Source organism: Dryobates pubescens, chromosome 29 (assembly GCF_014839835.1).
Source record: "Dryobates pubescens isolate bDryPub1 chromosome 29, bDryPub1.pri, whole genome shotgun sequence".
NCBI lineage: Eukaryota > Metazoa > Chordata > Aves > Piciformes > Picidae > Dryobates > Dryobates pubescens.
In genome coordinates, this window is record NC_071640.1 from 2,207,890 (window position 1) to 2,233,520 (window position 25,631).

Here is a 25,631-nt window from a genome sequence, read left to right on the forward strand (position 1 = left end):
AGCACAGAGCCCCTTCTCACCCCACAGATCACCTCCTGCCTGTGGGGCTGCCCGGGCTGGCTCCGGGCTGGCTCTCGCTGCGCTCTTTGGCTTGCAGTAAAGTCACAAACATTGCGCAAAGCCTCCCCGCAGCTGTTCCCCCCCGGCCGCCCCTCGCTGCCGAGGCTGAGCTCCCCCTGTTTGTTTAAACCCTGCGCTCTTCCCTTCCGCTCCACGTGATGCTTCGGGCCAAACACCTCCTGAAATCCTTAAATCGCCCCCGGGCCGGCGCTGAGTCGGCAGAGTCGGCTGCAACCCCTCCAGCATGACCGTCAGCTTGACGGTCCGGCTGTTCGTGATGCTCCCCTTGGGCTTCGGCTGGCTGGCGGCTTTCCAAGAGGTGAGTTTGACCTCCAGAAAACGCCAAGGTTTCCAGGAAGGCTTTAAAAAATTATTTCTAGGAAGAAAAAAACCAAAACAACCCAAACCAAACCAACCCCAAACCCATCAACAGCTAAGAGACAACACAAAGTGTTCTAAGCCAGAACTCATCCAACCTTACTAATGAAGCAGCTGAAGCTGTTTCCTCCGGGTGGCTGTTGCTGGAGCCTCAGCTTTGTGCACTGTAAAACCATGAGGCTGTGTAGCCTGGAGAAGAGGAGGCTCAGGGGAGACCTTCTTGCTCTCTACAACTCCCTGAAGGGAGGTTGGAGCCAGGTGGGGGTTGGTCTCTTCTCCCAGGCAAGCAGCACCAGAACAAGAGGACACAGTCTCAAGCTGTGCCAGGGGAGGTTTAGGCTGGAGGTGAGGAGAAAGCTCCTCCCAGGAAGAGTAATTTGCCCTTGGAATGTGCTGCCCAGGGAGGTGGTGGAGTCCCCATCCCTGGAGGTGCTCCAAAAAGGCTTGGATGTGGCCATGGTTTAGTTGTCAGGAGGTGCTGGGTGCTAGGTTGGGCTTGATGATCTCTCAGGTCTTTTCCAACCTTACTGATTGTATGATTCTATGAAAACTTGGCACTGGTACTTGTGGAGCTGTTGGTTGCCCTTCCTTCCAGGTCAGGTTAAGTGATGGATCTTGTATCCCCTTGGTCCCTCTTACAAAAATGTAAAACTCTTCCTCTTCTTCCTCTTGCAGAGATTTCTGGGGGCTTTGGATGCAGAAGATGTTTTCTCTTACTTTGGAACCAGCTCAGTGTCTGATGGTATGCAGGGCTCCTTCCTCCTTGCTTTCAGACCGTGCCTGTCAGTTTGTTTCTACTCCTGGATGTTTGGTAGCTCCGAGGATGCTGTTTGATGAACCCTGTCCTGACAGGCACTGAGCATTTCTGAGTCCCAGTGCTCACAACTGGGGCTGGTTAGTCTTGAGAAGGCTCAGAGGGGACCTTATTAACTTGGATAACTATCTGAGGGGTGGGTGTCAAGAAGAAGGGGCCAGGCTCTTTTTGGTGATACCCAGTGGTAGGACAAGGACCAGCAGGTACAAGCTAGAACCCAGGAGGTTCCACCTCAGCATGAGGAGAAACTTCCTTCCTGTGAGGGTGCTGGAGCCCTGGAGCAGGCTGCCCAGAGAGGTTGTGGAGTCTCCTTCTCTGGAGACACTCAAAACTCACCTGGATGTGTTCCTGTGTGACCTGTCCTGGGTGATGCTGCTCTGGCAGGGGGAGTTGGACTCAATCCCTAGAGGTCTCTTCCAACCCCTACCATGATCCATGTCCCAGTGTGAAAGCAGTGCAGGAGCTGAGTCAGTGTTTGAGATCTGCTGAAGGAGAGAGAGATGATAAACCTTTGTGGACATTTCTCCTGTGTTTCCTCCTTTTCTGTAGTGAGCTTTTTCCTGTGAGATTAAGAGGCCCAGGTCTTCTGAGTGTGAAGCTTTAGACTGAGAAGTGCTTTGAATCCACCTGATGGTTTTGTTGAGTGGAGTCAACACTTGGAGAGACTTCTGCTCAGGGTCTGGGTTGATGGTGGCTCAGAACCAAGGCATGCCTGAAGCTCTCAAATCCTCAAAGCAAGGATGCTGTCTGCTTATGAGTTCATTTTCTGCTCATCCCAGCATCTCTGTCTAGATGATGGTAATTCTCACTTGGGAAGACATCTGAGGGAATAAAACTGTCTCAGCCTTTGTTAAATCAAATCCTATCCTTATGCAGAGAGCAGAAGTGCCCAGAGATCAGGAGCCAGCTCCAGAGCTGTTGTCTCTTCTCAACCAGATTATCCTCGCTTTGGAATGCATAAAAGCACAGAAAAGTTCTTTTGCCTGCTGCCACAGTGACTCCAAAAGGCCCCAGCTGTCATGTGAAGAGCAGTTTTCCCTGGGCTCATTGCATTTGTGCTGTGTGCCATCATTTCCCCCAGCTCTTCTCCCAGTTCTGCTCTGGTTTCATTTCTTGCAGCCCCCGAGTTTGTCGTTGCTGAGCCGGCTTGCCCTTGCCGAGAAGAGGAGGTTGAGCTGGCGTCCTGTCACCTTCAACACTGCTCCATTGAGGCCTGGGGGGTGCTCTATGCCTTTGAATTTCGAGAGGAGCATGCCCTCCTTTCCTCTGCCTTCCTGAGCCACCAAGTGGTGAACTCTTCCTTTGACTTGCTGAAGCGGTTCTCGGGCAGCTGCTTCGCAGGTGGCAATCCCCTGCAGCCTCCTGGGGCTACAGCTAGAGTCACTTACTGTGAGGGGCAGCTGGTGAGTGTGCCCTCAGCCTCCTCTTACAAGTGTCTGCAGCCTTTGTAGGTTTGCAGCTGGATTCCCCAAGCACTTGTGAACCCTCTGTGGGGCCTTCAGCAGCATGGTCTGGTGGGGGATGTCCCTGCCCGTGGCAGGGGGTCTTGGAGCTAGATGATCTTTAAGATCCCTTCCCATCCAAACCAGTCTGTGGTGGTTCTGTGATTCATGAGGAACTTCCTGACTCTAGTGATCCCTGCACTAGGGCTCAAGAGGACCTCCAGGGTCAAAGTGTCCACATGGGCTGGGGAGAAGCAGCTGTCCCTGAACACAGAATCTCTGATTGAATCAATCTGAGCATTACCCAGAAGGAACAGGAAGGCTGTGGCCCATCTGTCTTGGGGCACATAGTGCTCCATTGACAGCAAAAGTGTTTAGAATGACCCAGAGATGGCATTTCATCTCCTGTAGCAAGGAGTCATCGTTGCAGATGAGGAGAAGGTTCACATCAAGCCTGTGAGAAGCAGAGATGTGGCCCTGCTGAAGGATCTTGGCTTCTCCAGACCCCACATTGTCTTCAGAAGTGCTGCAGGAGGGGAAGATGGAGGAAGAGGTAAAGTAGCAGAGGGGCTTGTTGTGCTTGGCAGAGCTGTCAGCTGCTGCTGGGGTTGCTTGGATGGGCTCAGGGGAAACCCCTGTACCTACTTGACAGATGCTGCTCACCTCACTGAGCTGTAGCCTCCTGTTTTCCTCGTGGGTGTTTGTGATTCCCACAGCACAGAGCTGTTCTTAAGGATCCTGGCAGGTGAAAGGAGCAAAGGGAAGAGAGGAACCTGAGGCAGCAGCTGGAGGAGTGGTCTTGCAGCTGGATTATTCTACTCTTTGAGGAGAAGGGAGTGGAGCTGTAGGAGCTCCTCTGGTGTCCTGTGTTGTAAAGCCCCTGTGTGCCTTTGTGCTGTCCAGCAGGGAGGTTTCCTTCTCGCCGGCGGCGGAGGGCCGAGGCAGCTGTCAAACATCTGGAGCTGATGGTGGTGGCAGGTCCAGATGTGTTCTTGCACCACAGAGAGGACACAGAGCGCTACCTCCTCACCAACCTCAACATTGTGAGTAGCTGCCTGTGTGGGTTGCTGCCCCAGGGGTGAGAGCTCACAGAGCCACAGGCTGTCCCACAGGCAGGTGGACCTCTTGGCAGTGCCCTTTCAGAGGTGGTTGTGGTACAGAGGTGTTCCCCTCTGCTTCCCCTGGCACTGCCCAAGGGCAGGAGATTGAACACATCCAAGTGCCAGGCTCCACACATTGGCCACAGCAACCCCAGGCAGTGCTACAGGCTGGGGGCAGAGTGGCTGAGAGCAGCCAGGCAGAGAGGGACCTGGGGGTAGTGGTGGACAGCAGCTGAACATGAGCCTGCAGGTAGCCAAGAAGGCCAAGGGGATCCTGGCCTGCATCAGAAACAGTGTGGCCAGCAGGAGCAGGGAGGTCATTCTGCCCTGTGCTCAGCACTGGTCAGGCCACACCTGGAGTCCTGTGTCCAGTTCTGGGCTCCTCAGTTTAAGAAAGATGTTGAGCTGCTGGAAGGTGTCCAGAGAAGGGCAACAAAGCTGGGGAGGGGTCTGGAGCACAGCCCTGGGAGGAGAGGCTGAGGGAGCTGGGGTTGCTTAGCCTGCAGAAGAGGAGGCTCAGGGGAGACCTTCTTGCTCTCTGCAACTACCTGAAGAGAGGCTGTAGCCAGGTGGGGGTTGGTCTCTTCTCCCAAGCAAGCAGCACCAGAACAAGAGGACACAGTCTCAAGCTGTGCCAGGGGAGGTTTAGACTGGGTGTGAGGAAGAAATTCTTCCCAGCAAGAGAGATTGGCCATTGGGATGTGCTGCTCAGGGAGGTGGTGGAGTCCCCATCCCTGGAGGTGTTTAGGAAGAGCCTGGATGAGGCCCTTGGTGCCATGGTTGAGTTGCTCAGATGGTGCTGGGTGAGAGGTTGGACTGAATGATCTCTAAGGTCTTTTCCAACCTGATTAATTCTATTCCATTCTGTCCCTGGCACAAGGAGCTGCAGGAGGCCAAAGGGATGTTAGCAGCTGTGGGGTTGTAGCCTTGAAGCCCCTGTGGAGAATGCAGCTCTTCCTTTTGTTACTAATATTGCTGCATCTCACCCCCTGCAGCCAGAGCTTCATCACCAGAGCCCTGAGGCCTTCAGTGAGCTGGAACAAGATCCACTGAATTCATCTCACATTTGCCATTTCACATCTCATTTCTCTTACAGGATTTCTCCTAACATCTCCTTTGGGCTTTTCTTAATCCCCTCTTTGGGCATTGCCTCTGTGTGCAGAGTGCAGGAGAGCCTTCAGCCTTCACTCTCCTGCCCTGTGAAACTCTTCCATGCAGATTCTCCTCTCTGCTTCAGGGTGCCTGACAAACCTGTCAACACTTCTCATCTGCTGGCTGATTTACATTTGTGATGCTCACTTGAATGTCTTTCCCAGTGGTTTTCCTCTTGCCTGTATGTTGTGGTGAGATACTGTTCTGCTCCACTGACAGTGCTAACTTTGTGGTCACCAGTCTGTTACCTTTGTGGTGAATGCAGCCCTGCTACTGGGGACTCACAGTGGGAGTCAGCAAGCTGCCTTCTCTGTCTTCTTCTCTTACCAGGGGGCAGAGCTGCTGAGAGATGCCTCCTTGGGTGCCCACCTCAGGGTTCATCTTATGCAGATGGTGATTTTGAGAGAGCCAGAGGTAAGCAGGGGAGGGCTGTGTTCCACTGGTGGCCAAGGGCTTGCTGGAAGCTGTGTGGAACATCCAGACTTGTGCCTTCACTGCAGGCAGAGGTAAACATCACAACAAACATCACCTCCTCACTGATCAGTGTTTGTGAGTGGAGCAAGAAGGTCAACCCCCAGAATGACTCTGACCCTCAGCATGCTGACATTGTCCTCTACATCACCAGGTACTGCAGCTGCCCTGCCCTGGGAGAGGACTGGAAAGAGGGCAGATGGTGTCTGGCTCTTAGCACAGTGTCAGTGGTTTGCACTGGGTCTTCCCTGGGCATCACAGAGATGACTTCTTTCTCCTCTTTGGGCTTGAGTCTCCTACCCTTAGTGAGTCAGAGATGCTCCTTCTTCAGCTTCTGAAGGAGCTGGAATATTCTGTCCAGGAAGAAATCCAAGTGAGGGTGAGGAGACCCTGGAACAAGGTTGCCCAGGGAGGCTGTGGATGCCTCCTCCCTGGAGGTGTTCAAGGCCAGGTTTTGAGCAGCCTGGGCTGGTGGGAGGTGTCCCTGCCCATGGCAGGAGGCTTGGAATTAGCTTATCTCTAAGGTCTCTTCCAACCCAAACCATTCCATGGTTCCCTGCCCAGCCAGCCTTGAGCAGACATTGTGTGCCTCCAGAGCAGCACAGCCAAACCCACTGCAGCTTTTTGAGGGCAGAGAAGTGGAGCAGTAACTGGAAGTGAAACCCCACTGCTGTTTTCTGTGGAAGACTTCTAGGGCTGCTCTGTCTCAGACATTTTGTTTGACTTCCAGGCTCCTTCCTCTAAATTGCCTTGGCTGAACTTGTCAAAGGCAAACCTGGGGAGTTTTGGTGCTCTTTCTTCTAAGAGATGCTGCTGCTGCTCTGGGTCATTGGATTCTCCTCTGCTTGTCTGGGGCTCCTGAGGATTTGTCTTGTTTGACTGTAGAACCACCCCTGATTTTGAACAGTGGGCACTGGTGGGACCCTACTGCTCCCATCTTGCCCCAGGGAGCTGCATGATCAGAAGTGTTAGGTAGCTGGCAGAGTTAGGTCAGGAAGGTGCAGATCAGTTCAGCTGAGTGCCTGGGCCTGACTCTGCAGCTGTTCTCTGCTCTTCCCTCTGTCTCCCTGACTGTAGGTTTGACTTGGAGTTGCCTGATGGGAACAAGGAGCTACGTGGAGTGACTCAGTTAGGTGGAGTCTGCTCCTCCTCCTGGAGCTGTGTTATTACCCAGGACACTGGCTTTGACCTTGGAGTCACCATAGCCCACGAGATTGGGCACAGGTCAGTAGCAAAGCCCCAGGGCAGCCCAACCTGCTTTGTTCAGGTGAAAACTCTCCCCAGTTTCAGGGATTCTGGAGAAGGAAAAGGATCTTTTAGTGTAACCAAGAGTCTCCCACAGGTGTTTAGCATTTCTTGCATCCCTGCCTGCTCTGGGACAGTTGGAAGCTGCAAAGAGGAGGGAAAACCTTTGTGGCAGCAGTCAGAAGAAAGGCTGCAGAGGGAGCTCAGTCCTTGCGTAGAGGAGAGAGGCTCAGAGGCAACCCAGCCTCGGGGTTTCTTCTCCTCAGGGCAAGGTGCTTCTTGTGTTACAGTCTTGGAATCCCCCACGACGGTGAGGGGAATGTGTGCAGCAGCAGTGGGCACATCATGGGCTCAGCAGGGAGCCACAACAGCATCGACCTCACCTGGTCGCAGTGCAGCCGAGAGCGGTTCCTGGCCTTCGTCAGGTAAGGGAATGGTGGAGTTCTGGGGGAGCAGTTCCCTGTGTTTGGGGCTTGGGAGAGAGCAGGGAAAGAGAAGGGGTAAACCCAAGTCAAATTAGTGGGAAATGAGGAACTGTGACAGCTTGAGGTTTGTTTCTTTCTTAGCCCCTCTGTCTGCTACTGCGCTTAAACGAGTAGCTTGAAGTGGCTTTGGTTAGTGGCTAAGATGCCTGGGCTGGGTTGGACTTCTCAGACACTAGCTCAGCCTGGAAGCTTTATTTCAAATGTCAGAGCATCTAGACTTCAGTTGGCACTGTGGGCTGTGAGCTGGCTGGGTGAGGAACAGGAGCAGCTTTCTGTCACAGCCTCGGCGGCAGGCAACTGCGAGCACCTCCAGGCAGCTGCTGCAGCTAACTCCATCCCCGGCCCACAGCAAGCATGTGTTGTCTGGGAAGAGCAGCAGCCAGCTCCCAGGATGAAACTCAGCAGCAGTTTGCAAACATGTCCTTGTCCTTACAGCTGGGAAAGTGATGTTCCTTCTGTTTCTATCAGCACAGGCCAAACAGACTGCTTGAATGACCTGCCGGCCACGGAGGGCAGCATCCCGGGCTGGAAGCCGGGCTTGTACTATGGAGCAGATGAGCAGTGTAAAATAGCCTTTGGGAGCCTGGCCACAGCATGCACCTTTGCTGACAGCAATGTTGTAGGTAGAAAGTTTGTCTGGCTTGCTACAGGGGCAGCAAAGAAGTCTCCTGGAGCCAGGGTTCAGGGGAAGGCAGCTGAGGAGGTTTCTTGTCAAGGGCCCCTGGCTGCTTTCCTGCCGCAGATCTCTTGGCAAAGGACAAACATTCAGGAGGGGTTTGAAATGCTTCCATTGTCTCCATCAGCTCCTTTGGCCACAGAAGTTTCCTCTAAGGTTTGCACAGTCCCCAGAGCCCCCTGGGGTTCTGTTTATCTCCCAAGCTACCACTGGCTCTGTTGCCTTGCTCTGTGTCTCTCAAGCCCTTTTTACAAGGGCTTCTCGTGGCAGGCTGGGGGGCAGTGGCTTCAAGCAGGAGCAGGGGAGAGTTAGATGAGGTCAGGGAGAAATTCTTGACACTGAGAGTGGGGAGGCTCTGGCACAGGTTGCCCAGGGAGGCTGTGGATGCTCTCTCCCTGGAGGTGTTCAGGGCCAGGCTGGATGAGGCTTTGAGCAGCCTGGGCTGGTGGGAGGTGTCCCTGCCCATGGCTGGGGGGGTTGGAACTGGCTGATTTTTAAGGCCCCTTCCAACCCCAAACCATTCTATCAATCTATGATTGTGTGTCCAAACAGGGGTCTGGCTTGGGTACAGCTACTCAGGGTCTTGTTTTAGGGAGCTCTTGTTCATTGGAGTCCTTCAGCTTCCTCAGTGCTTGCTCAAGGAGCTATGTGTGAGAAGTGCAGCCTGGCTAACAGCTGCTGTCTGGACATGTTTTGTTCATGAGGAAGCACTTGGGTGGGGAAAACTTCAGTTGCTTCAGCCTCTAGCATGGCAGCAAGGGTCTTTGGACATGGCCACAGCTTTTTCTTGGTAGCAGCAGAAATGAAGGGACTTGATTGCACTGTTGGGTGGCTGGGGGGGAAGCTAAAGATCAAGGCCATGCACCACTTACACAGAGCAGCTTTTGGGAGCACTGTGCTGCTGAGCCTCAGTGACTCCCTGATTTCCTTGTCCCACCAGGACACCTGCAGAGTGCTCTCCTGCCATGTGCAGCCAGGAGACAAATCCAGCTGCACTAGGCTCCTGGTGCCCCTCTTGGATGGGACTGAGTGTGGAGTCAACAAGGTAAGGAGGCTGCTGACCTGCTAAGCAGAAGTGGGTTTGGGTGCTGTGGGGTTCCTTAGACAGCAAGACACCACCAATGCCTGGAAGGTCCATGGCACTCACTGCCTCTTGGCCAGGAAGCTAAGGCCAGACACTCCAGTCACAAGTTAAGCCCAGCTGATCTTGCTGTTCCCACCTTGTCTGTGTCTCTGGAGGTGCTTTGCAGTTGTGTAGCTTGAAATGTGTGGCTGTGGCACTCTGGGACGTGGTTTAGTGGCCATGGTTGATGGTTGGACTTGATGATCCTGAAAGTCTCTTCCAACCAAAAGAGTTCTATGATTCTATGATAGCTGAGCTCTCCTCAGGCTCTGCTTTCCACCTCTCATCTCTTTGTTTTAACCTCAATCTCACATGAGACCCTAATGAGGACTGAGCCTCTTCCAGGCTCATTCATCCTGGGATTCCCAGCAGAAAGATGCTGGGGACTTGAGGCCCCCTCACATCCCAGCCCTGCTGGATTCCCTGCGGTGCTGCTGCCCATTTTGTGTCTTCTTGACCTTAGTGGTGCTCCAAGGGACAGTGCAGCTCTCTGGAAGAACTGAAGCCCATGGCTGTGGTCCATGGGCAGTGGTCTGCCTGGAGCCCCTTCTCGCCCTGCTCCCGCAGCTGTGGCGGTGGAGTCGTCACCAGGCAGCGGTTCTGTAACAACCCCAGGTAGGAGGTGGGGAGCTGGGCAGCTTGCAGTGTCCCTTTGCTGCTTCAGGGCCACAGGGGGCTGGGGACCTTTTGCTTGGACAAAGCTGCCTCTGAAGAGTTCTCCTGTCCTTTCCAGGCCTGCTTTTGGGGGGCAGGAATGCCGTGGGGCCAGCATCCAAGCAGAGCTGTGCAACCCTCAGGTAATGCAGCTCCTCACAGCTGAGATGTTGCTTAGTGCTCTTTAACACTTTGGGAGCTGCATGGAGCTAGATTCAGATTGGTTCTTCCCCATGAGGGTGGTGAGAGCCTGGCACAGGTTGCCCAGGGAGGTGGTGGCAGCCTCCTGCCTGAAGGTGTTTGCAGCCAGGCTGGAGGTGGCTGTGAGCAACCTGCTGTAGTGTGAGGTGTCCCTGCCCATGGCAGGGGGGTTGGAACTGGCTGAGCCTTGAGCTCCCTTCCAACCCTGACAATTCTGTGGTGGCCCACACCTCCCAGGGGATCTTCCAGACTCTCTCCTGGAATTGCAGAGCCACTCCTTCAGAGCTCCCAACAGCTCTGCTTTCCAAGCTCCTTTGTGAAGCCAAAACCTTAGCTGAAGAAGGTGGGGAGCAGATCTCCAGCTCCTAAGCACAGGGCAGTGGAGAGGGTGGCAAACATCCCTAGGAACAGCTCAGCATCCATGTGGGAAGTCAACCTCCAAGGCAGAGGTGCTCCAGGGCAGTAGATGGCTACAAAAGCATCTGACTGGCCACCAAGTGGAGGGTTGGAACTGGCTGATCCTTGAGATCCCTTCCAACCCTGACAATTCTGAGTCTCTGGTTTGGGACTGTCCTTTTCACAGCTGGCTGCTCAGGGGAGGAGAAGTAGAGATCTGGCATGCAGCTTGCACCTGTCTGCCAGCAGGAGAGGTGCTTGCTCCCCTGTGGCTGGAGGCAGCAGTGTTGTTTCATAGCATTGTTCCTGTCTAATGAAGCATTTTCTCTGTGCCTTCATGGCAGGGCAGATGCTGAGCAAACAGTGACTCACTTAATGATGGCTTCCTTCAGAGGGACATTGTGAAGCTGCTGCTCTTCCCCTTATCCAGTTATTTTGTTGAAGTAGCAAAGATAGCAGCCTCCAAACACAAGTCTCTGCATTGTGCCACAGCCTCCCTTCCAAGTGCTTTGGCCTGGTTTGTGGTTAGGGTTTGGTTGTGTTGCTTACCAGCCCCTGGTTTCTGCTTTTAGCTGGTGAGTAAAATGCTGCCTGAGGGTCTGTGCTCAGCAGCCTCCTCTCATGAGCCCTGCAATTCTCTCTGGGATGCTGTAGGCCTGTTCAAGGAGCCAGCAGGACTTCATGGCTGAGCAGTGTGCAGCAACCAACTTCAAGCCCCTGTATGTCTCTGGAGAAGCACCAGCCTTTTACACTTGGACTTCTGCTGTTGGCTTTGCCAAAGGTAGGGAGAGGCTGAGGGAGCCTGGGCTTGGACAAGGTGGCCTTTGAGGGTCTCTTCCAACCCAATGGAGCCTGTGAGACAGGAAGCCTGGCTCCTCTGTGCAGGGAGTGCTCATGGAGCTGGCTGCATTTTGAAGTCAAAAGGCTGTTGCCCTGATTCAGTTTTCTTGTCAAACCTGGGTGCTCTGTCAGATCCTTTTGGCTTCTCATTGCTTGATTCATAGAATGGTTTGGGTTGGAAGGGACCTGCAAGACCATCCAGTTCCAGCCCCCCTGACATGAGCAGGGGACCAGGCTGCTCAAGGCCTCATCCAGCCTGGCCTTGAACACCTGCAGGGAGGGGACATCCACAGCCTCCCTGGGCAACCTGTTCCAGTGTCTCCCCACCCTCATTGTCTGAGCACTCCTCTCTCCTCCTGTCTGCCTCCTGCAGGGGACCTGCAGTGCAAGCACATGTGCAGGGCCCTGGGAAAGGAGTTCATGATCAGCCGCGGAGCCAGTTTCATAGATGGAACCAGATGTGAGCAGGATGAGGCTGAGCACCAGGAGCCTTTCAGTCTGTGTGTGATGGGAACCTGCAGAGTAAGTAACTGGGGAATGCAGGTGAGCCTCTGACCTGTTTGCAGAGGCCTGCAGTGACGGGGGCAGTGGTTTGCAGCTGGAGAAGAGCAGATTCAGATTGGATGTCAGCAGCAAGTCGTGCACCAGGAGGCTGCTGGAACACTGCAACAGGTTGCCCAGGGAGGGAGTTGAGGCCCCAGCCCTGGAGGTACTGAAGGTCAGGCTGGACAAGGCTCTGAGCAGCCTTATGTAGTGGAGGATGGCCCTGCTGAGTGCAGGGGGATTGGACTGGATGAGCCTTGGAGCTCCCTTCCAACCCAAGCCACTCTGTGGGCCTGTGTCACCTGCTCCAAAGGAGTCAGATTGCCAAGAGCAGGGGCAAAAGGCATTGTCCCAGGACAAGCAACAGACTGAGCTCTGCTCAGAAGAATTCTGTTCCTAGCTTACTGGAGGGGGTCCAACAAATCTGCTCTTCCCTCTGTGCCCTCCAGATAAGAAGCCTTGCAGGAAGCAAGGCTGCTCAGCTCTAAGCCAAGAAGCAATTGCTTTATGAGTTGGTTGAAGAGAGACATCCTTAGCTCTCCATTCTGCATGGTACCTAAATAGCTCCAGGAAATGATGGCCCTGGAGGAAAAAGCCCTTGAAAGGAACCTGCCACTGGCTCAGGGGCACAACAGAGAGTGGAACCTGGGGAGTGTGTCTCAAGGAAGGGATTTTTGCAGCATCACTGCTCAAAGCTCTGTTGGGTTTTCTGGGTTGGAGGTGAGGAACTGGGCACTGGTGATACTGAGTTCAGTTTTGGGCCCCTCACTCCCAGAAGGACATTGAGGTGCTGGAGCTGCTCCAAACAAGGGCAACAAAGCTGGGGAATGGCTGGTGGGGAGCAGCTGAGGGAGCTGGGGCTGTTTAGTCTGGAGAAGAGGAGGCTGAGGGGAGACCTCATTGCTCTCTACAGCTGCCTGAAAGGAGGTTGGAGCCAGGATGGGGTTGGTCTCTTCTCCCAAGCAGCAAGTGACAGGACAAGAGGAAATAGCTTCAGGTTGCACCTGGGGAGGTTTAGTTTGGACATGAGAAACAATTCACCCCAAAAGGGCAGTGGTGGAGTCCCCATCCCTGGAGGGCTTTCAGAGCTGTGTAGATGTGGTGCTGAGGGCCATGGCTTAGCAGCAGCCTTGGTAGTGTTGGGTTAGTGATTGGACTTGCTCTTCGAGGTCCTTTCCAGCCTAAACAATTCAATTATCCTCTAACCCTCTGGTGCTCTAGAAGACAACTCCCTGTGCTCTCCATCTGAGTGCTGCTCACTGCCTGTTTTCTGTTGTTCCTTTACATTCCCAGAGCACACTTCCAGCCTGGGATGTTTTCCTCATTATCCCCCAGTTCCCGATGGTGTTAAGGCATTTCCAGCTAACCGACGGCAGAGGGGGTGGGCAGGCTCTGCTCTGCTGCTCCTCCGCTGGCAGCGGCGCCGACTGTCTGCCTTCGGGCAGCAGCCAAAGCCTGGGCTCGGTGCCTCCAGCGGCGGTCCAGCACCTGCACGTGTCCTGCTGCTAAGCCTGCTGAGATCCTCCTGCAGCCCTCTGGAAGTCTTGTTCATGGGAAAGAGGACAGAAGCCCTGCTCTGAGCTCTGGGGGATTGAAGGATGTGAGATAGGCTGTGAGATGGATCTGGGGGTTGGGAAGCTAAGGATGGCTTTAGAACCTGCCAGTCATATGTACTCTTCTGGGATTCCCTTCCTCTGCCCTTTCTTCCCCTTTCCTCTGCCCCTTTCTTCCCCCCTTCCTCTGCCCCTTTCTTCCCCCCTTCCTCTGCCCCTTCTTCCCCTTCCCAGAGCAGCCAGGCCCTGACAGTGTCTCCCCTTTGCTCAGGCATTTGGCTGTGATGGTCAGATGGACTCCAAGAAGAGCCTGGACTCTTGCCAGGTCTGTGGGGGTGATAACAGCACCTGCACCCAAGTGAGTGGATCTTACACAGAAGGAAAAGCTAAAGGTGTGTAGCCCTCCCCCTCAAAGCACTGATATTCAGCACCCATCATCTTCTTGTTTCAGCTCCTGCTTGCTGTATTTCCTCCTGTGGAGGGTTTGGTGATGGAGCTTGGGCAGACAACAGAGCAGGCAGCTGAGATCTGTGGCAGGGTGGCAGCTGCTGTGTGGGCAGAGTGGCTCTTCTCTGGGCCTGGCCCAGCAGTGTAGCAAACTGCTGGGCACTGTGGCAGATGCTCCCTGAGATGTTCAACATCCCCTTGGGGACCAGTCTGGTTCTTGCAGGATCACAGTCAGGTGTTAAGCAGAGAGCAGAAAGAAGGACAAAGGGGAGAGGAGGGCAGGACACAGAGCTCAGCTTTGTGTGCTCTGTTCAGATTGATCATGAAGACTTCTGAATGGGTTTTACCCAAACTTCTGATCTTCAAGACTTAAGTTTTCTTCTCCCTTTCCATCCTTCCAGAGTATGTGACATTTTTGTCCCTGCCTTATAACACCACCCTGGTCCATGTTACCAACTGGAGGCCTCTCTTCACACATTTGGGTGAGTTGAATGACAAGGAGAGTTTGCTCATGGGATGCTGTCCAGGAGGAAAGGTCTTGATGATGGAGTTTGCTCATGGGATGCTGTCCAGCCATGTTCTTTGGGATGTCTCACATCAAACTGGTTTCTGTCAGCTGGACAGTCTGCAGCTGCCAGCAGCAGGGGATCCTGGTGACCACATCATAGCTCTTAACCTCCCTGCTGCTTTTGCTCCTCTAGCTGTGAAGGTTAAGGGAGAGTACATAGTTGCTGGAAAAGGCAAAACCTCCCTGAATGTCACCTATCCATCAGTTCTGGAGGACAGCCAGATCAAATACAGAGTGTTTCTCACCAAGGACAACCTGCCAAGCCTGGAGGAAGTCCATGTAGATGGGCCAACACGAGAAGAAATTGAAATACAGGTAAATGAAAATAGCAGAGCTGGAAAGAGGCCACTCAGAGCTGGCCAGGCTCAGGCTGTGCAGCTCTGCAGCAGTGCAGGGCCTTGGAGTCACAGAATGGTTTGGCTTGGAAGGGACCTCAAAGCTCAGCCACTTCTGACCCCCTGCCATGGGCAGGGACACCTCTCACCAGCCCAGCTTGCTCAGGGCCTCACCCAGCCTGGCCTTGAACAGCTCCAGGGAGGAGGCAGCCACAGCCTCCCTGGGCAGCCTGTGCCAGTGTCTCCCCACCCTCCCTGGGAAGAATTTCTTCCTAATCTCCAGCCTCAATCTCCCCTCTGCCAGCTTCATCCATTCTCTCTCCCCCAGATCTTTACTCCATGAGCTCTCCTGGGCTGACTGAAGCACCAGCTGCTTGGTCACAGCTTACTGAGGAACTGAGCTGAGCTTTAAAAGCAGATTGCTGCAAGTGAGCTGCAGCCACCACTGCTAAGCTGCAGCAGAGCAGAGAGTGGTGAAGCTTCTGAAATGCAATCAGCAGCTGAGGCCAGGGGAGGTGGTGTTCACTAAGAGTGATGGTGGTGAGGGAGAGGTTGAAGGTTGGCTGCCTGCAGGCTTTCTGCAGCTCTGGGGGGTGGTGGTGTGGAGGGGAGCACACAGGGTTAAGCCCTGTGCTTGGCTTTATGCTATGTCAGAACTCCCAGGGTGAGCACTCTGTGTACTCACAGGCTGCATCTGGCAAGAGCTGAGAGGCACAGCAGTGAGGCTGGAGGTTGGATCCAGACTGGGACTAGCTGCTCTTACCTCTGTCTGAAGGGCTGAGTCTGAGCTGATTTGTGCCCTGACCACAGCTTTGCCCTCCCCAGGTCTATCGAAGGTATGCAAAGGAATTTGGCAATGTCACCAACCCAGACATCTCCTTCAGCTACTTTGTCCCCAAGGAGAATCTGACTTATTCCTGGATTCCTCAGCTGGGGCCATGCTCAGTGACCTGTGGGGAAGGTGAGGCAGCAGTGCTCATCTAGCCTGGAGAGGAGGAGGCTTAGGGGAGACCTTCTTGCTCTCTACAGCTGCCGGAAGGGAGGTTGTAGCCAGGTGGGAGTTGGTCTCTTCTCCAGGCAACCAGCACCAGAACAAGAGGACACAGTCTCAAGCTGTGCCAGGGGAGGTTTAGGGTGGAAGTGAGGAGAAAGTTCTTCCCAGAAATAGAGATTGGCCACTGGGATGTGCTGCCCAGGGAGGTGGTGGAGTCCCCATCCCTGGAGGTGCTCAAGAGGGGATTGGATGTGGCACTTGGAGCCATGGTTTAGTTGCCAGGAGGTGTTGGGTGAGAGGTTGGGCTTGGTGATCTCTGAGACCTTTTCCAGCCTTATTGATTCCATGATCTTTACTTTTGCTGGAGGTCTGGGCCTGGCTGGTAGCAGCTGTTGGATGGCTTGAGGTTTCTGCCACACAAATGTTCTCTGTCAGCCTGTGAGGTCAGAAAGCCACAGGGTCCAGCACCTTAACACATCAGAAGGTTTGGGCAGCCTGGTTTGGGGTTTGACAACCCTTTGGGGGAAGAAATTGTTCCTCATGTCCAACCTAAACCTCCCCTGGGGCAGCTGGAGGCCATTCGCTCTCCTCCTATCTCTTGTTCCTTGAGAGAAAACAGCAACCCCCCACCTGGCTCCAACCTCCTTTCAGGGAGCTGTAGAGAGCCAGAAGGTCTCCCCTCAACCTCCTTCTCTCCAGGCTAAGGAAAATGACTGAGTAGAGTGCAATGGCTGCACCTTGGTGGCACAGCAGAGCTGAGCTGCTCCCTTTGTAACCTCCTCTCCCTTGCCTGCCCGTGGCAGGGACACGAGCGGTGCGTCACGTCTGCTTTGACCGGACCAGGAATGAGCCAGCAGAGGAGCAGCGGTGCCTGGAGCTGCCACAGCCCCTTGCAGAGCCCCAGCCCTGTGCCATGGAGCCATGCCTGTACAGGTTGGTGTTCCTGGAAGCCCAGCTTGGCCTGGCTCTGCAGTCTCATTGATGAAAACAGCAGGGACAAGGAGAGGGCTGAAGGAGGTTCCTGCCAGCGGTGCAGCAGGTCCCAAGCCACGTGTTCCTGGTCCTGTGAGGTGGTTGAGGTGTCAGCTGAGTGGGCAGCTGCTGGGCCTTCCAGTGTCTTGCAGCAGTAATCTGAGGGCTTGGCCAGAAGCAGCCTGCTCCCAGCCCTTGCAGGACTGTGCCAGCAAAGGTTTGATCTCCCTCTGGAGGAGGCCCTGTGTTAATTAGACTGCAAAGAGAGAGCCAAACCTGCCCAGACATTGATCTCACAGACACCTCAGTGCTTAATGCAAAGGGATTACACTGGGAACCAGAGCTCTTTAGCTCAGGTGCTGTTAGCCTTCCAGAGCTGTCAGTGCAAGGACTCAGCCTCCCAGCAGCTCAGTCGCACCCAGGCTGAGCTCTGGAGGAGGGGAAGCTGACTGCTCCCCAGGACTCATTTCTGTCATCAGTGGGGTGAGCAGTGAAACCTTCCTGATCCAGACAAGAAGCTGTGATCCAGCTGCTTCCCATTTAGGTGGAAGACCTCTCAGGCAGCTGAATGCTCTGCTCTCTGTGGAACTGGAGTTGCCCAGCAGAACCTGACCTGCGTGCAGTTCCATGAGGGGTTGGAGACTGCTGTGGATGACAGCTTGTGCCCAGCAGAGGAGAAACCTCTCCCCACTGTGCCATGTGTGGTCAGTGTCTGCCCTTTAGGCTGGGACAAAGTGAGTTGATGCCTTCTTACTTCAGGAGTCTCACTGGGAACTAGGCACTGGTGAGCCCCAGGAGGCTGCAGGCTGAGAGCCACCCCCCCAGGAGGCTGCACCACCTTCCTACAGGAGTCTGGGAGGGTGCTTCACACCAAGGCTGTCTGCCCAGCTAAAGCTTCATCCTGTCCCTGTAGACAGCTCTGGCCCTCTGAATTTATGCTGCTGGATCCATCAGTTCACAGTGCTGGCTTGTTTAGGGGAGCTGCTGCTGCTGCTGCTCCTTCTTCACCTCTCCTTGCAGAGCCCAACAAAACCAGAGCCAGAAATCAAGCCCTGGTCCTTAGGAGACACCTCAGTGGCCAGCAGTGGTCCTGGCATGGTGGGGAGGATTGCTAGCAGGGCAGGGGGCTTCTCAGCACAGGGGCCAAATCCATCCTGGGGAGCCACAGTTAGAGGTGGGGAATGCTTTGGGCATTTCCAGTCCCAGGTACCTCTGCAGAAGTGGAGCAAGTGCTTCATTTGGCCTCTTTCTTCAGTGACCTGCAGGCTGCAGGTGTCCCCCAGCTGCATTAGGTCAGAACCAGTGTGGAAAGCAGGTGTCAGTGTCAGCCTGGCTCTCTCTGCTCTGTTCTGAGGGGGAAGATGGACACTTGCTTCAGACTTCTGAGTCACTTGGGCAGAGCCAGCTGGAAAATCAGACCCTGTTTGTCTGGAGCCCTCTGGCTGGAGAGTGTTCTGTGTCCTGTGGGAGAGGTGAGATCCTTCACTGCTGCAGGGAAGTGTGCCTTGGCTGCAGGCAGGAGCTCAGTGCCCAGGAACCTCAGGGACATGGATGTCTCTCCTCTACAGCTCCAAGTGCCTCTGCACCTGTGGGCACACATGGGTTTGAGTCTGGAAGAGGCAAGGAGACCTGGTTCAGCCTGGGCATAGCTTGGAGGGCTGAGACCTGATTCAGCCTGGGAATAGTTTAGATGGCTGAGGCCTGGTTCAGCCTGGAAATAGTTTAGATGGCTGAGGCCTGGTTCAGACTGGGAATAGTTTAGATGGCTGAGGCCTGGTTCAGACTGGGAGTATCTTGGAGGGCTGTCTGGCTGCTGCTTCAGAGCTGGGGAGGGATGAATGCAGTGGGTGTGCCTGGGGCTTACTTGTTTAGCACACACAGAGGCAAGTGGCACTGCTTGGCTTGTTCTGAGCCCTTCCAAGCATGCCATGCAGTAAGATCATTCCTCTTTCTAGGTCAGACTCAGCTCCAATATGTGTGTGTGGCTTTTGACACCAGAGAAGAAGCCCAAGAAGAAAACTGTCACCCAGTGCCAAAGCCAGAGGGCAGGGTGGAAGTCTGTGACCTCAGTCCCTGCCCACCAAGGTAAAGCTGTTACCAGGAGAAAGCCACCAGTGAGAGCTCCTTCCTTTCCCTCTGTCTCCAGGCACATGGTAAAGCTACTCTGAGCAGTATTTTGAGTGAGAATGGCCTCTGCTGGGTCCAGCTCTGCTCCAGACTTCATAGACTCACAGCATGCTCTGGGTTGGAAGGGAGCTCCAAAGCTCATCCAGTCCAACCCCCTGCACTCAGCAGGGACATCCTCCCCCAGAGCAGGTTGCCCAGAGCCCTGTCCAGCCTCACCTGGAATATCTCCAGGGGTGGGTCCTCAACCAACTCCCTGGGCAACCTGTGCCAGTGTTCCACCACCCTGATGGCAGAGCCTTGTTGCAAAGGCTGCCTTTTGAGTACCAGAGGCAGAGAATGTGAGGCAGAGGGGTGAAGACAGCTGCTGGGCAGCAGAAGGGGGAGGAGGGAGGGAGCTGCAAGGAAGGGGGAGGAGGGAGGGAGCTGCAGGGAAGGGGAAGGAGGGAGGGAGCTGCAGGGAAGGGGAAGGAGGGAGGGAGCTGCAGGGAAGGGGAAGGAGGGAGGGAGCTGCAGGGAAGGGGAAGGAGGAAGGGAGCTGCAGGGAAGGGGAAGGAGGGAGGGAGCTGCAGGGAAGGGGAAGGAGGGAGGGAGCTGCAGTGTGTTTTCTACAGTGTGAGAGACAGCAGAGAGTGGGGATTCAGGTAGCAGAAGCCTCATCCCTGGAGGTGTTTGCAGCCAGGCTGGATGTGGCTCTGGGCAACCTGCTGTAGTGTGAGGGGTCCCTGGCCATGGCAGGGGGGTTGGGACTGGCTGAGCCTTGAGGTCCCTTCCAACCCTGACAGCTCTGTGAGTCTAGGATTGATCACTAACTGAATTCTTCTCCTCTGTGTCCTCTGTCAGGTGGAAGGTAGCCCCAGCTGGCCCCTGTTCCTCCAGCTGTGGGCTTGGCCTGGCTGTGCAGCTGGTCACCTGTGTGCAGAGCCTCCAAGGCAAGGAGGTTCTGCTGGAGGAACATTTGTGTCCCGTGGCAGAGAAGCCTCTCAGCAGCGTCCCCTGTGTCGTCCGAGCGTGCTCTTACGAGTGGAGCTCCAGTGAGTGGACAGAGGTATTGGCTCCTGCCCAGCTGCAGCACCTGGGGGCCAGTCAGATGCTTAGGTAGCCATCTACTGCCCTGGAGCACCTCTGCCTTGGAGGCTGACTTCCCACATGGATGCTGAGCTGTTCCTAGGGATGTTTGCCACCTCTGGGAGGTGTGGGCCACCACAGAATTGTCAGGGTTGGAAGGGACCTCAAGGCTCAGCCAGTCCCAACCCCCTGCCATGGGCAGGGACACCTCACACCGCAGCAGGTTGCTCACAGCCACCTCCAGCCTGGCTGCAAACACCTCCAGGCAGGAGGCTTCCACCACCTCCCTGGGCAGCCTGTGCCAGGCTCTCACCACCCTCATGGGGAACAACTTCTTTCTCACACCAATCTCAATCTCCCTATTTCTAGTTTTGCTCCATCCCCCCCAGTCCTATCCCTCCCTGACACCCTCCAAAGTCCCTCCCCAGCTTTCTTGCAGCCCCCTGCAGATCCTGGAAGGCCACAATGAGGTCTCCTGGGAGCCTTCCCCTCTCCAGCCTGCACAACCCCAACTCCCTCAGTCTGTGCTCACAGCAGAGCAGCTCCAGCCCTCTGCTCCTCCTCGTGGCCCTTCTCTGGACACCTTCCAGCACCCCCAGATCCTTCCTGTGCTGGGGGCTGCAGAACTGGACCCAGAGCTCCAGCTGTGGTCTCAGCAGAGCCGAGGGGGAGAATCCCCTCCCTGGCCCTGCTGGCTATGCTTCTCTTGCTGCAGCCCAGGCTCTGCTTGGCTCTCTGGGCTGCAAGTGCTCCCTGCTGGCTCCTGTGGAGCTTCTCAGCCACCAGCACCCCCAGGTCCTTTTCTTCAGGGCTGCTCTCAGGCCAGTCCCTGCCCAGCCTGTGTCATACAGCTGATGAAAGCAGAGCACTGCAAGGGCCAAGTGGCAGAGCAGCCCCATTTCTCCAGGTGATGCCTGTGCCAGCAGACTTGTTTCCTTGTCAGTCACCATCTGGGGCACTTGCTGAAGGCCTGTGGGTTTCTTCCTGCGCAGTGTTCAGCCTCCTGCGGGAACGGCGTCCAAACCCGGCAGGACTTCTGCCTCAATCCTCTCACCGGCCAGCAGGTGAACCCCAGCTTCTGCAGGCACTTCCCCAGGCCCATTGTGCTCCGTGGCTGCTCTGCAGGGCCCTGCCCTGAGCAGCTGGTGGTGCCCAGGGCCCGTGGAGCAGCCCTGCAGAGCGTGACGGCAGCCACAGCTGCCCCCGAGGCCAGGGGCAGGCGCCGGGACCAGGACCTTCCTCCATCGGCTGTGCCTCAGGGGCAGGCAGAGCCCGGGGCAGGTGAGGAGGACAGCACCCAAAGGTTCAGCTGCTCCTGCTGCCATGCAGGGACAAGGAGCATGGGAAGGGAATGCTGCTTGTTGAGGGGGTCCATGTGCTGTTCCTTGCAGCATGCCATGAGCTGGGAGCAATGACTCTTCCCCTCCCCGGGCTTCCCAAAGCTCTCCTGACTGGGGACTCCTCGGGGCAGCTGCTGACCCTTCCTGTGCCCTGCCCCTTGTGCCACCAAGGCAGTGGGAGCTGTCTTCCAGCAGCTGCAGCTCCTTCTGGGTGTGCTTCTGAGCTGGCTCTGCTCTGCAGGTGTCTGTGGCAAGCTCTTCCTCGATGCCACTGGGGTGATCAACATGACGGGCGTGGGGAGCAGCGGCTGCACCGTGGCCATCGGGCGTCCCCTCGGGGAGGAGATCACAGTCAGTGTCCTGGAGAGTTCCCTCAACTGCAGTGCAGGTACTGCCCAGGGGGAGCTGGGCACCACAGCCTGGCCCTTGGGGAAATCTGCACCTCATTTGCCCACCTGATTTTTGGTGGTGCCCTGGATGGTTCTGGCTGCCTTGGAGCTTGTGTCGTCTCTGAAAGCCTCTTACAAGTTCTTCCAGGTAGTCCCCAGAGGGATCTGAATGAAGATGTGAGGCCTTTGCTCTCCCTGCAGAATGGCTTCTTGCCTGTGCTGTTGAGAGATAGGAGATGGTGGGGGCAGAGAAGCTGCTTGCTCTGGCCTGTTATGATCTCTCTGTAATGCATCCTCTTGCTGGATCAGAGAGCAGGGCAACAAAGCTGGGCAAGGGTCTGGAGAACAGGGCTGGGGAGGAGCAGCTGAGGGAGCTGGGGGTGTTCAGCCTGGAGAAGGGGAGGCTGAGGGGAGAGCTCATTGCTCTCTACAGCTCCCTGAAAGGAGGTTGGAGCCAGGTGGGGGTTGGTCTCTTCTCCCTTTCAGGTGATAGGACAAGAAGTGGCCTGAAATTGCTCCAGGGCAGGGTTAGGTTGGAGATGAGGAAAAATTTCTTTGCTGCAAGAGTGGTCAGGGATTGGCACAGGCTGCCCAGGGAGGTGGTGGAGTCCCCAGCCCTGGAGGGGTTCCAGGTACCTGTGGCACTTGGGGCCATGGTTGAGTGGCCCTGGTGGTGCTGGGGTGCTGGTTGGACTGGGAGGACCTTAGAGCTCTCTTCCAACCACAGCAATTCTGTGGCTCTGTGACAGTAACATGCAGGAATTCCTTCACTCCAGACCTCTGCAAGATCTGCTGTGGCCTCCTGCTTGCAGTACCCCCATTCCTAATCCCTGTGCCCCTCCCTTCCAGGCGAGCTGCTGCTGTTCTCTGGGCGGATGATGTGGAGGACAGGCTGCAGGAAGCTGCCTTTGGCACTCATAAACTCCAGGACAAACACCCTGGTGGTGAGGCAGCGAGCTCTGCTGCCAGGCCATGGGGTGGTTCTCCAGTACAACAGCAGAGCTGCCACCAAAAAGTATCACCAAGGTAACCTCCCTGCAAGCTTCGCTCTCCCTGTGGGTGAAGCCCCCCACAGCTTGGCCTGCTGAGTGCCACAGGTCACAGAGCCTTATGGAAATCTCACCAGAAGTGAGACCACAGCTGGGGCACTGTGTCCAGTTCTGCAGCCCCCAGCACAGGAAGGAGCTGGAGGTGCTGGAAGGTGTCCAGAGCAGGGCCACGAGGAGGAGCAGAGGGCTGGAGCTGCTCTGCTGTGAGCACAGACTGAGGGAGTTGGGGTTGTGCAGGCTGGAGAGGAGAAGGCTCTGAGGAGACCTCATTGTGGCCTTCCAGGATCTGCAGGGGGCTCCAAGAAAGCTGGGGAGGGACTTTTGAGGGTGTCAGGGAGTGAGAGGACTGGGGGGGATGGAGCAAAACTAGAAATGGGGAGATTGAGATTGGCTGTGAGGAAGAAGTTGTTGCCCAGGAGGGTGGTGAGAGCCTGGCACAGGTTGCCCAGGGAGGTGGTGGCAGCCTCCTGCCTGGAGGTGTTTGCAGCCAGGTTGGAGGTGGCTGTGAGCAACCTGCTGTGGTGTGAGGTGTCCCTGGCCATGGCAGGGGGTTGGCACTGGCTGAGCCTTGAGCTCCCTTCCAGCCCTGACAGCTCTGTGAGTCTATGAAACCTTGCTTCATTTTTAGCCCCTTCCTGAGGGTTGCTGGAATTAATGACTGGAGAAGAGAAGGCTCCAGGGAGACCTCCTTGAGGCCTTTCAGTGCTTAAAGGAGCAGATCAGAAAGCTGGGGACAGATTTTTGGGACAGGACAAGGGATGATGGTTTGACACTAAAAGAGGGAGATTCAGACTGGAGGGCAGGAAGAAATGGTGGTGAGCCCCTGGCCCAGGTTGCCCAAACTTGTGGTGGATTCCCCATCCCTGGATCCATTCCTGGGCAGGTGGTTTGGAGCTCTGAGCAGCCTGCTCCAGTTACAGATAGCTGACTGCAGGGGAAGTGGGGATTGGATTGGATGAGCTGTAAAGGTCCCTTCCAACCTGAAGCATTTGATCATCCTCTGCCTTGTGCACTACCCCTCTGTTCTCAAGGCCCCTGCAGGTGTTTGCTGAAGCCTGGAGATTCCCAGATGGAACTCCTTAGAGAAACTTCTCTGCCTCTGTTTAATTTAAATGACTTTTCTCTCCTTATTGATGCTGAACACTTCTCTACATCAGTTTCCTCTCTGTTCCCTTTCCCTCTCCCCCCTCAGACTGTGACCAGCAGCTGTTTGGTCCCCAAGGTGAAATAGTGAGCCCTGTGCAGCTGCCTGATGAGAGGCAAGGAGGAGTCTGCAGGACCTTCATCAATGTGGCTCCTCAGCATCGCATTGCCCTCCGGGCCCTCTACACTGACCTGGACAATGGGAGCAACCAGACCCACTTCAATTACATCCTGGTGAGTCAGACACCTCAGGGGGGTGATTTGGATGGCAAGGGACTCATCTCCTCATCAGGGATTTCCATCCAGATGCAAAGTTCAATCCCAAAGCCTAGAGGGTTGGGCTCTGTCCTGTAAATCATTGAACCATAGAATGGTGTAGGGGGGGGAAGGGACCTCCAGAGGTCATCCAGTCCAACCCCCCTGCCAGGGCAGCATCACCCAGGGCAGCTCACCCAGGGACACATCCAAATGGGGCTTGAAAGCCTTCAGAGGAGGAGACTCCACAACCTCTCTGGGCAGCCTGCTCCAGGGCTCCAGCAGCCTCACAGTCAAGGAGTTTTTCCTCCTGTTCAGGTTCCTCCTGGGTTCCAGTTTGTGTCCCTTGCCCCTTGTCCTATCCCAGGACACCCCTGAAAAGAGCCTGGCCCCTTCTTGACACCTTCAGCTGTTTGTCAATGAGATCTCCTTTCAGCCTTCTCTTCTGCAGGCTGAACAGCCCCAGGGCTCTCAGCATAAATGTAGGGTAGGATAGGATAGGATAGACTAGACTAGACTAGAATAGAATAGATAAGGTTGGAAAAGACCTTTGAGATCATCCAGTCCAACCTATCACCCAGCACCATCTAATCAACTAACCCGTGGCACCAAGGGCCTCATCCAGGCTCTTCCTAAACACCTCCAGGGATGGGAACTCCACCACCTCCCTGGGCAGCACATCCCAATGGCCAATCTCTCTTGCTGGGAAGAATTTCTTCCTCCCCTCCAGCCTAAACCTCCCCTGGCACAGCTTGGGACTGTGTCCTCTTGTTCTGGTGCTGGTTGCCTGGGAGAAGAGCCCAACGCCCACCTGGCTACAGCCTCCCTTCAGGTAGCTGTAGATGGCAAGGTGGTCTCCCCTGAGCCTCCTCTTCTCCAGATGTGGATGAGCACTCCTGATGTCTTCCAGCCCTCGTGCAGGGCACCTGCCCCCCCTGAGTGAGCACTCTGCAAGTCCCCTGGGGGCTGCTCCCTCGCAGGCTGCCGTGCCAGAGGGGTTTGGTCTGTCCCGCTGCAGGTCCGCGACGTCAGCACCATGAGGAGCGTGGTGTTCCGCGGCAGGCAGCGGTTCCTCTGGCACTCCACAGGAAGCCAGGCTGAGATTGAGTTTCATGGAAATGTGAAGGATCCCCAGAGCAGCTTCTGGGCTGAATACCAGGCTGTTGAGCCCCAGTGAAAGCTGACCTGCAGGGGCACTGCGCTGAGAGAAGCCCTGGCTCAGTTACTCGCTGCTGTGTGCTCACTGCTCGAGGCCGCTTGAGTCATTCCACCTCCTGCAGCCCTCACAGAGTCCCAGAGTTGTTTCATCTGGAAAAGCCCTCTGAGATCACCCAGTCCAACCACTGACCCAGCACCACCATGGCCATTAAACCCTCTCCCCAAGTGCCATGGCCACAGGTTTCTTGAGCGCCTCCAGGCATGGGGACTCCACCACCTCCCTGGGCAGCCTGGGCCAGGCTCTGATCACTCTTGCAGCAAGGAATTGTTTCCAACCTAAGCCTCCCCTGGCACAGTTTCAGGCCATTTCCTCTCCTTCTATCACCTGATACTGGGGAGAAGAGACCAAGCCCCATTTATGCTAGACTGGTTTGGGTGGAAGGGACCTTTCAAAGTCATCAAATCCAACCCCCCTGCAGTCGGCAGGGACATCTGCAGCTCATCTGCTGAGCAGGACCAATACTACCTGCTGACTCCTGTGGGATCTCACTTCATATTTGTGAAGGTTATGCAAAAGACATCTAACTCCCCAGTATTTAGCAAGTAGTCCTCCTCTGGGTTCTCTGTCTGCTGCTGGCTGTGAGTGCAGTTTGTGT

The 25,631-nt window shown here is 55.5% G+C and overlaps 1 protein-coding gene across 1 annotated transcript; it reads left to right on the top strand.

Moving 5' to 3' along the window:
• The first annotated feature begins 179 nt into the window (after positions 1 to 179).
• On the top strand, positions 180 to 24,994 carry ADAMTS13 (ADAM metallopeptidase with thrombospondin type 1 motif 13). The gene is made up of 29 exons (XM_054174465.1): positions 180 to 379; positions 1,114 to 1,180; positions 2,372 to 2,655; positions 3,106 to 3,247; positions 3,598 to 3,737; positions 5,277 to 5,360; positions 5,447 to 5,571; positions 6,495 to 6,641; positions 6,953 to 7,087; positions 7,616 to 7,766; positions 8,764 to 8,868; positions 9,410 to 9,561; positions 9,680 to 9,743; positions 10,852 to 10,978; positions 11,411 to 11,559; positions 13,405 to 13,525; positions 13,982 to 14,062; positions 14,282 to 14,463; positions 15,309 to 15,444; positions 16,281 to 16,410; positions 16,994 to 17,183; positions 17,804 to 17,921; positions 18,405 to 18,534; positions 19,417 to 19,621; positions 20,634 to 20,922; positions 21,223 to 21,369; positions 22,220 to 22,396; positions 23,612 to 23,796; positions 24,836 to 24,994. Exons 1-29 carry the CDS (start codon positions 305 to 307, stop codon positions 24,992 to 24,994), a joined length of 4,197 nt encoding a protein of 1,398 aa, XP_054030440.1. The 5' UTR covers positions 180 to 304.
• Positions 24,995 to 25,631: the final 637 nt, after the last annotated feature.

Excerpts from the sequence above, each read along its gene's own strand:
- ADAMTS13 (XM_054174465.1), top strand. The coding sequence starts at position 305 with ATGACCGTCAGCTTGACGGTCCGGCTGTTCGTGATGCTCCCCTTGGGC. Across the intron at positions 5,361-5,446 it reads TGATTTTGAGAGAGCCAGAG|GCAGAGGTAAACATCACAAC; the intron begins GTAAGCAGGGGA and ends CCTTCACTGCAG. Across the intron at positions 6,642-6,952 it reads GCCCACGAGATTGGGCACAG|TCTTGGAATCCCCCACGACG; the intron begins GTCAGTAGCAAA and ends CTTGTGTTACAG.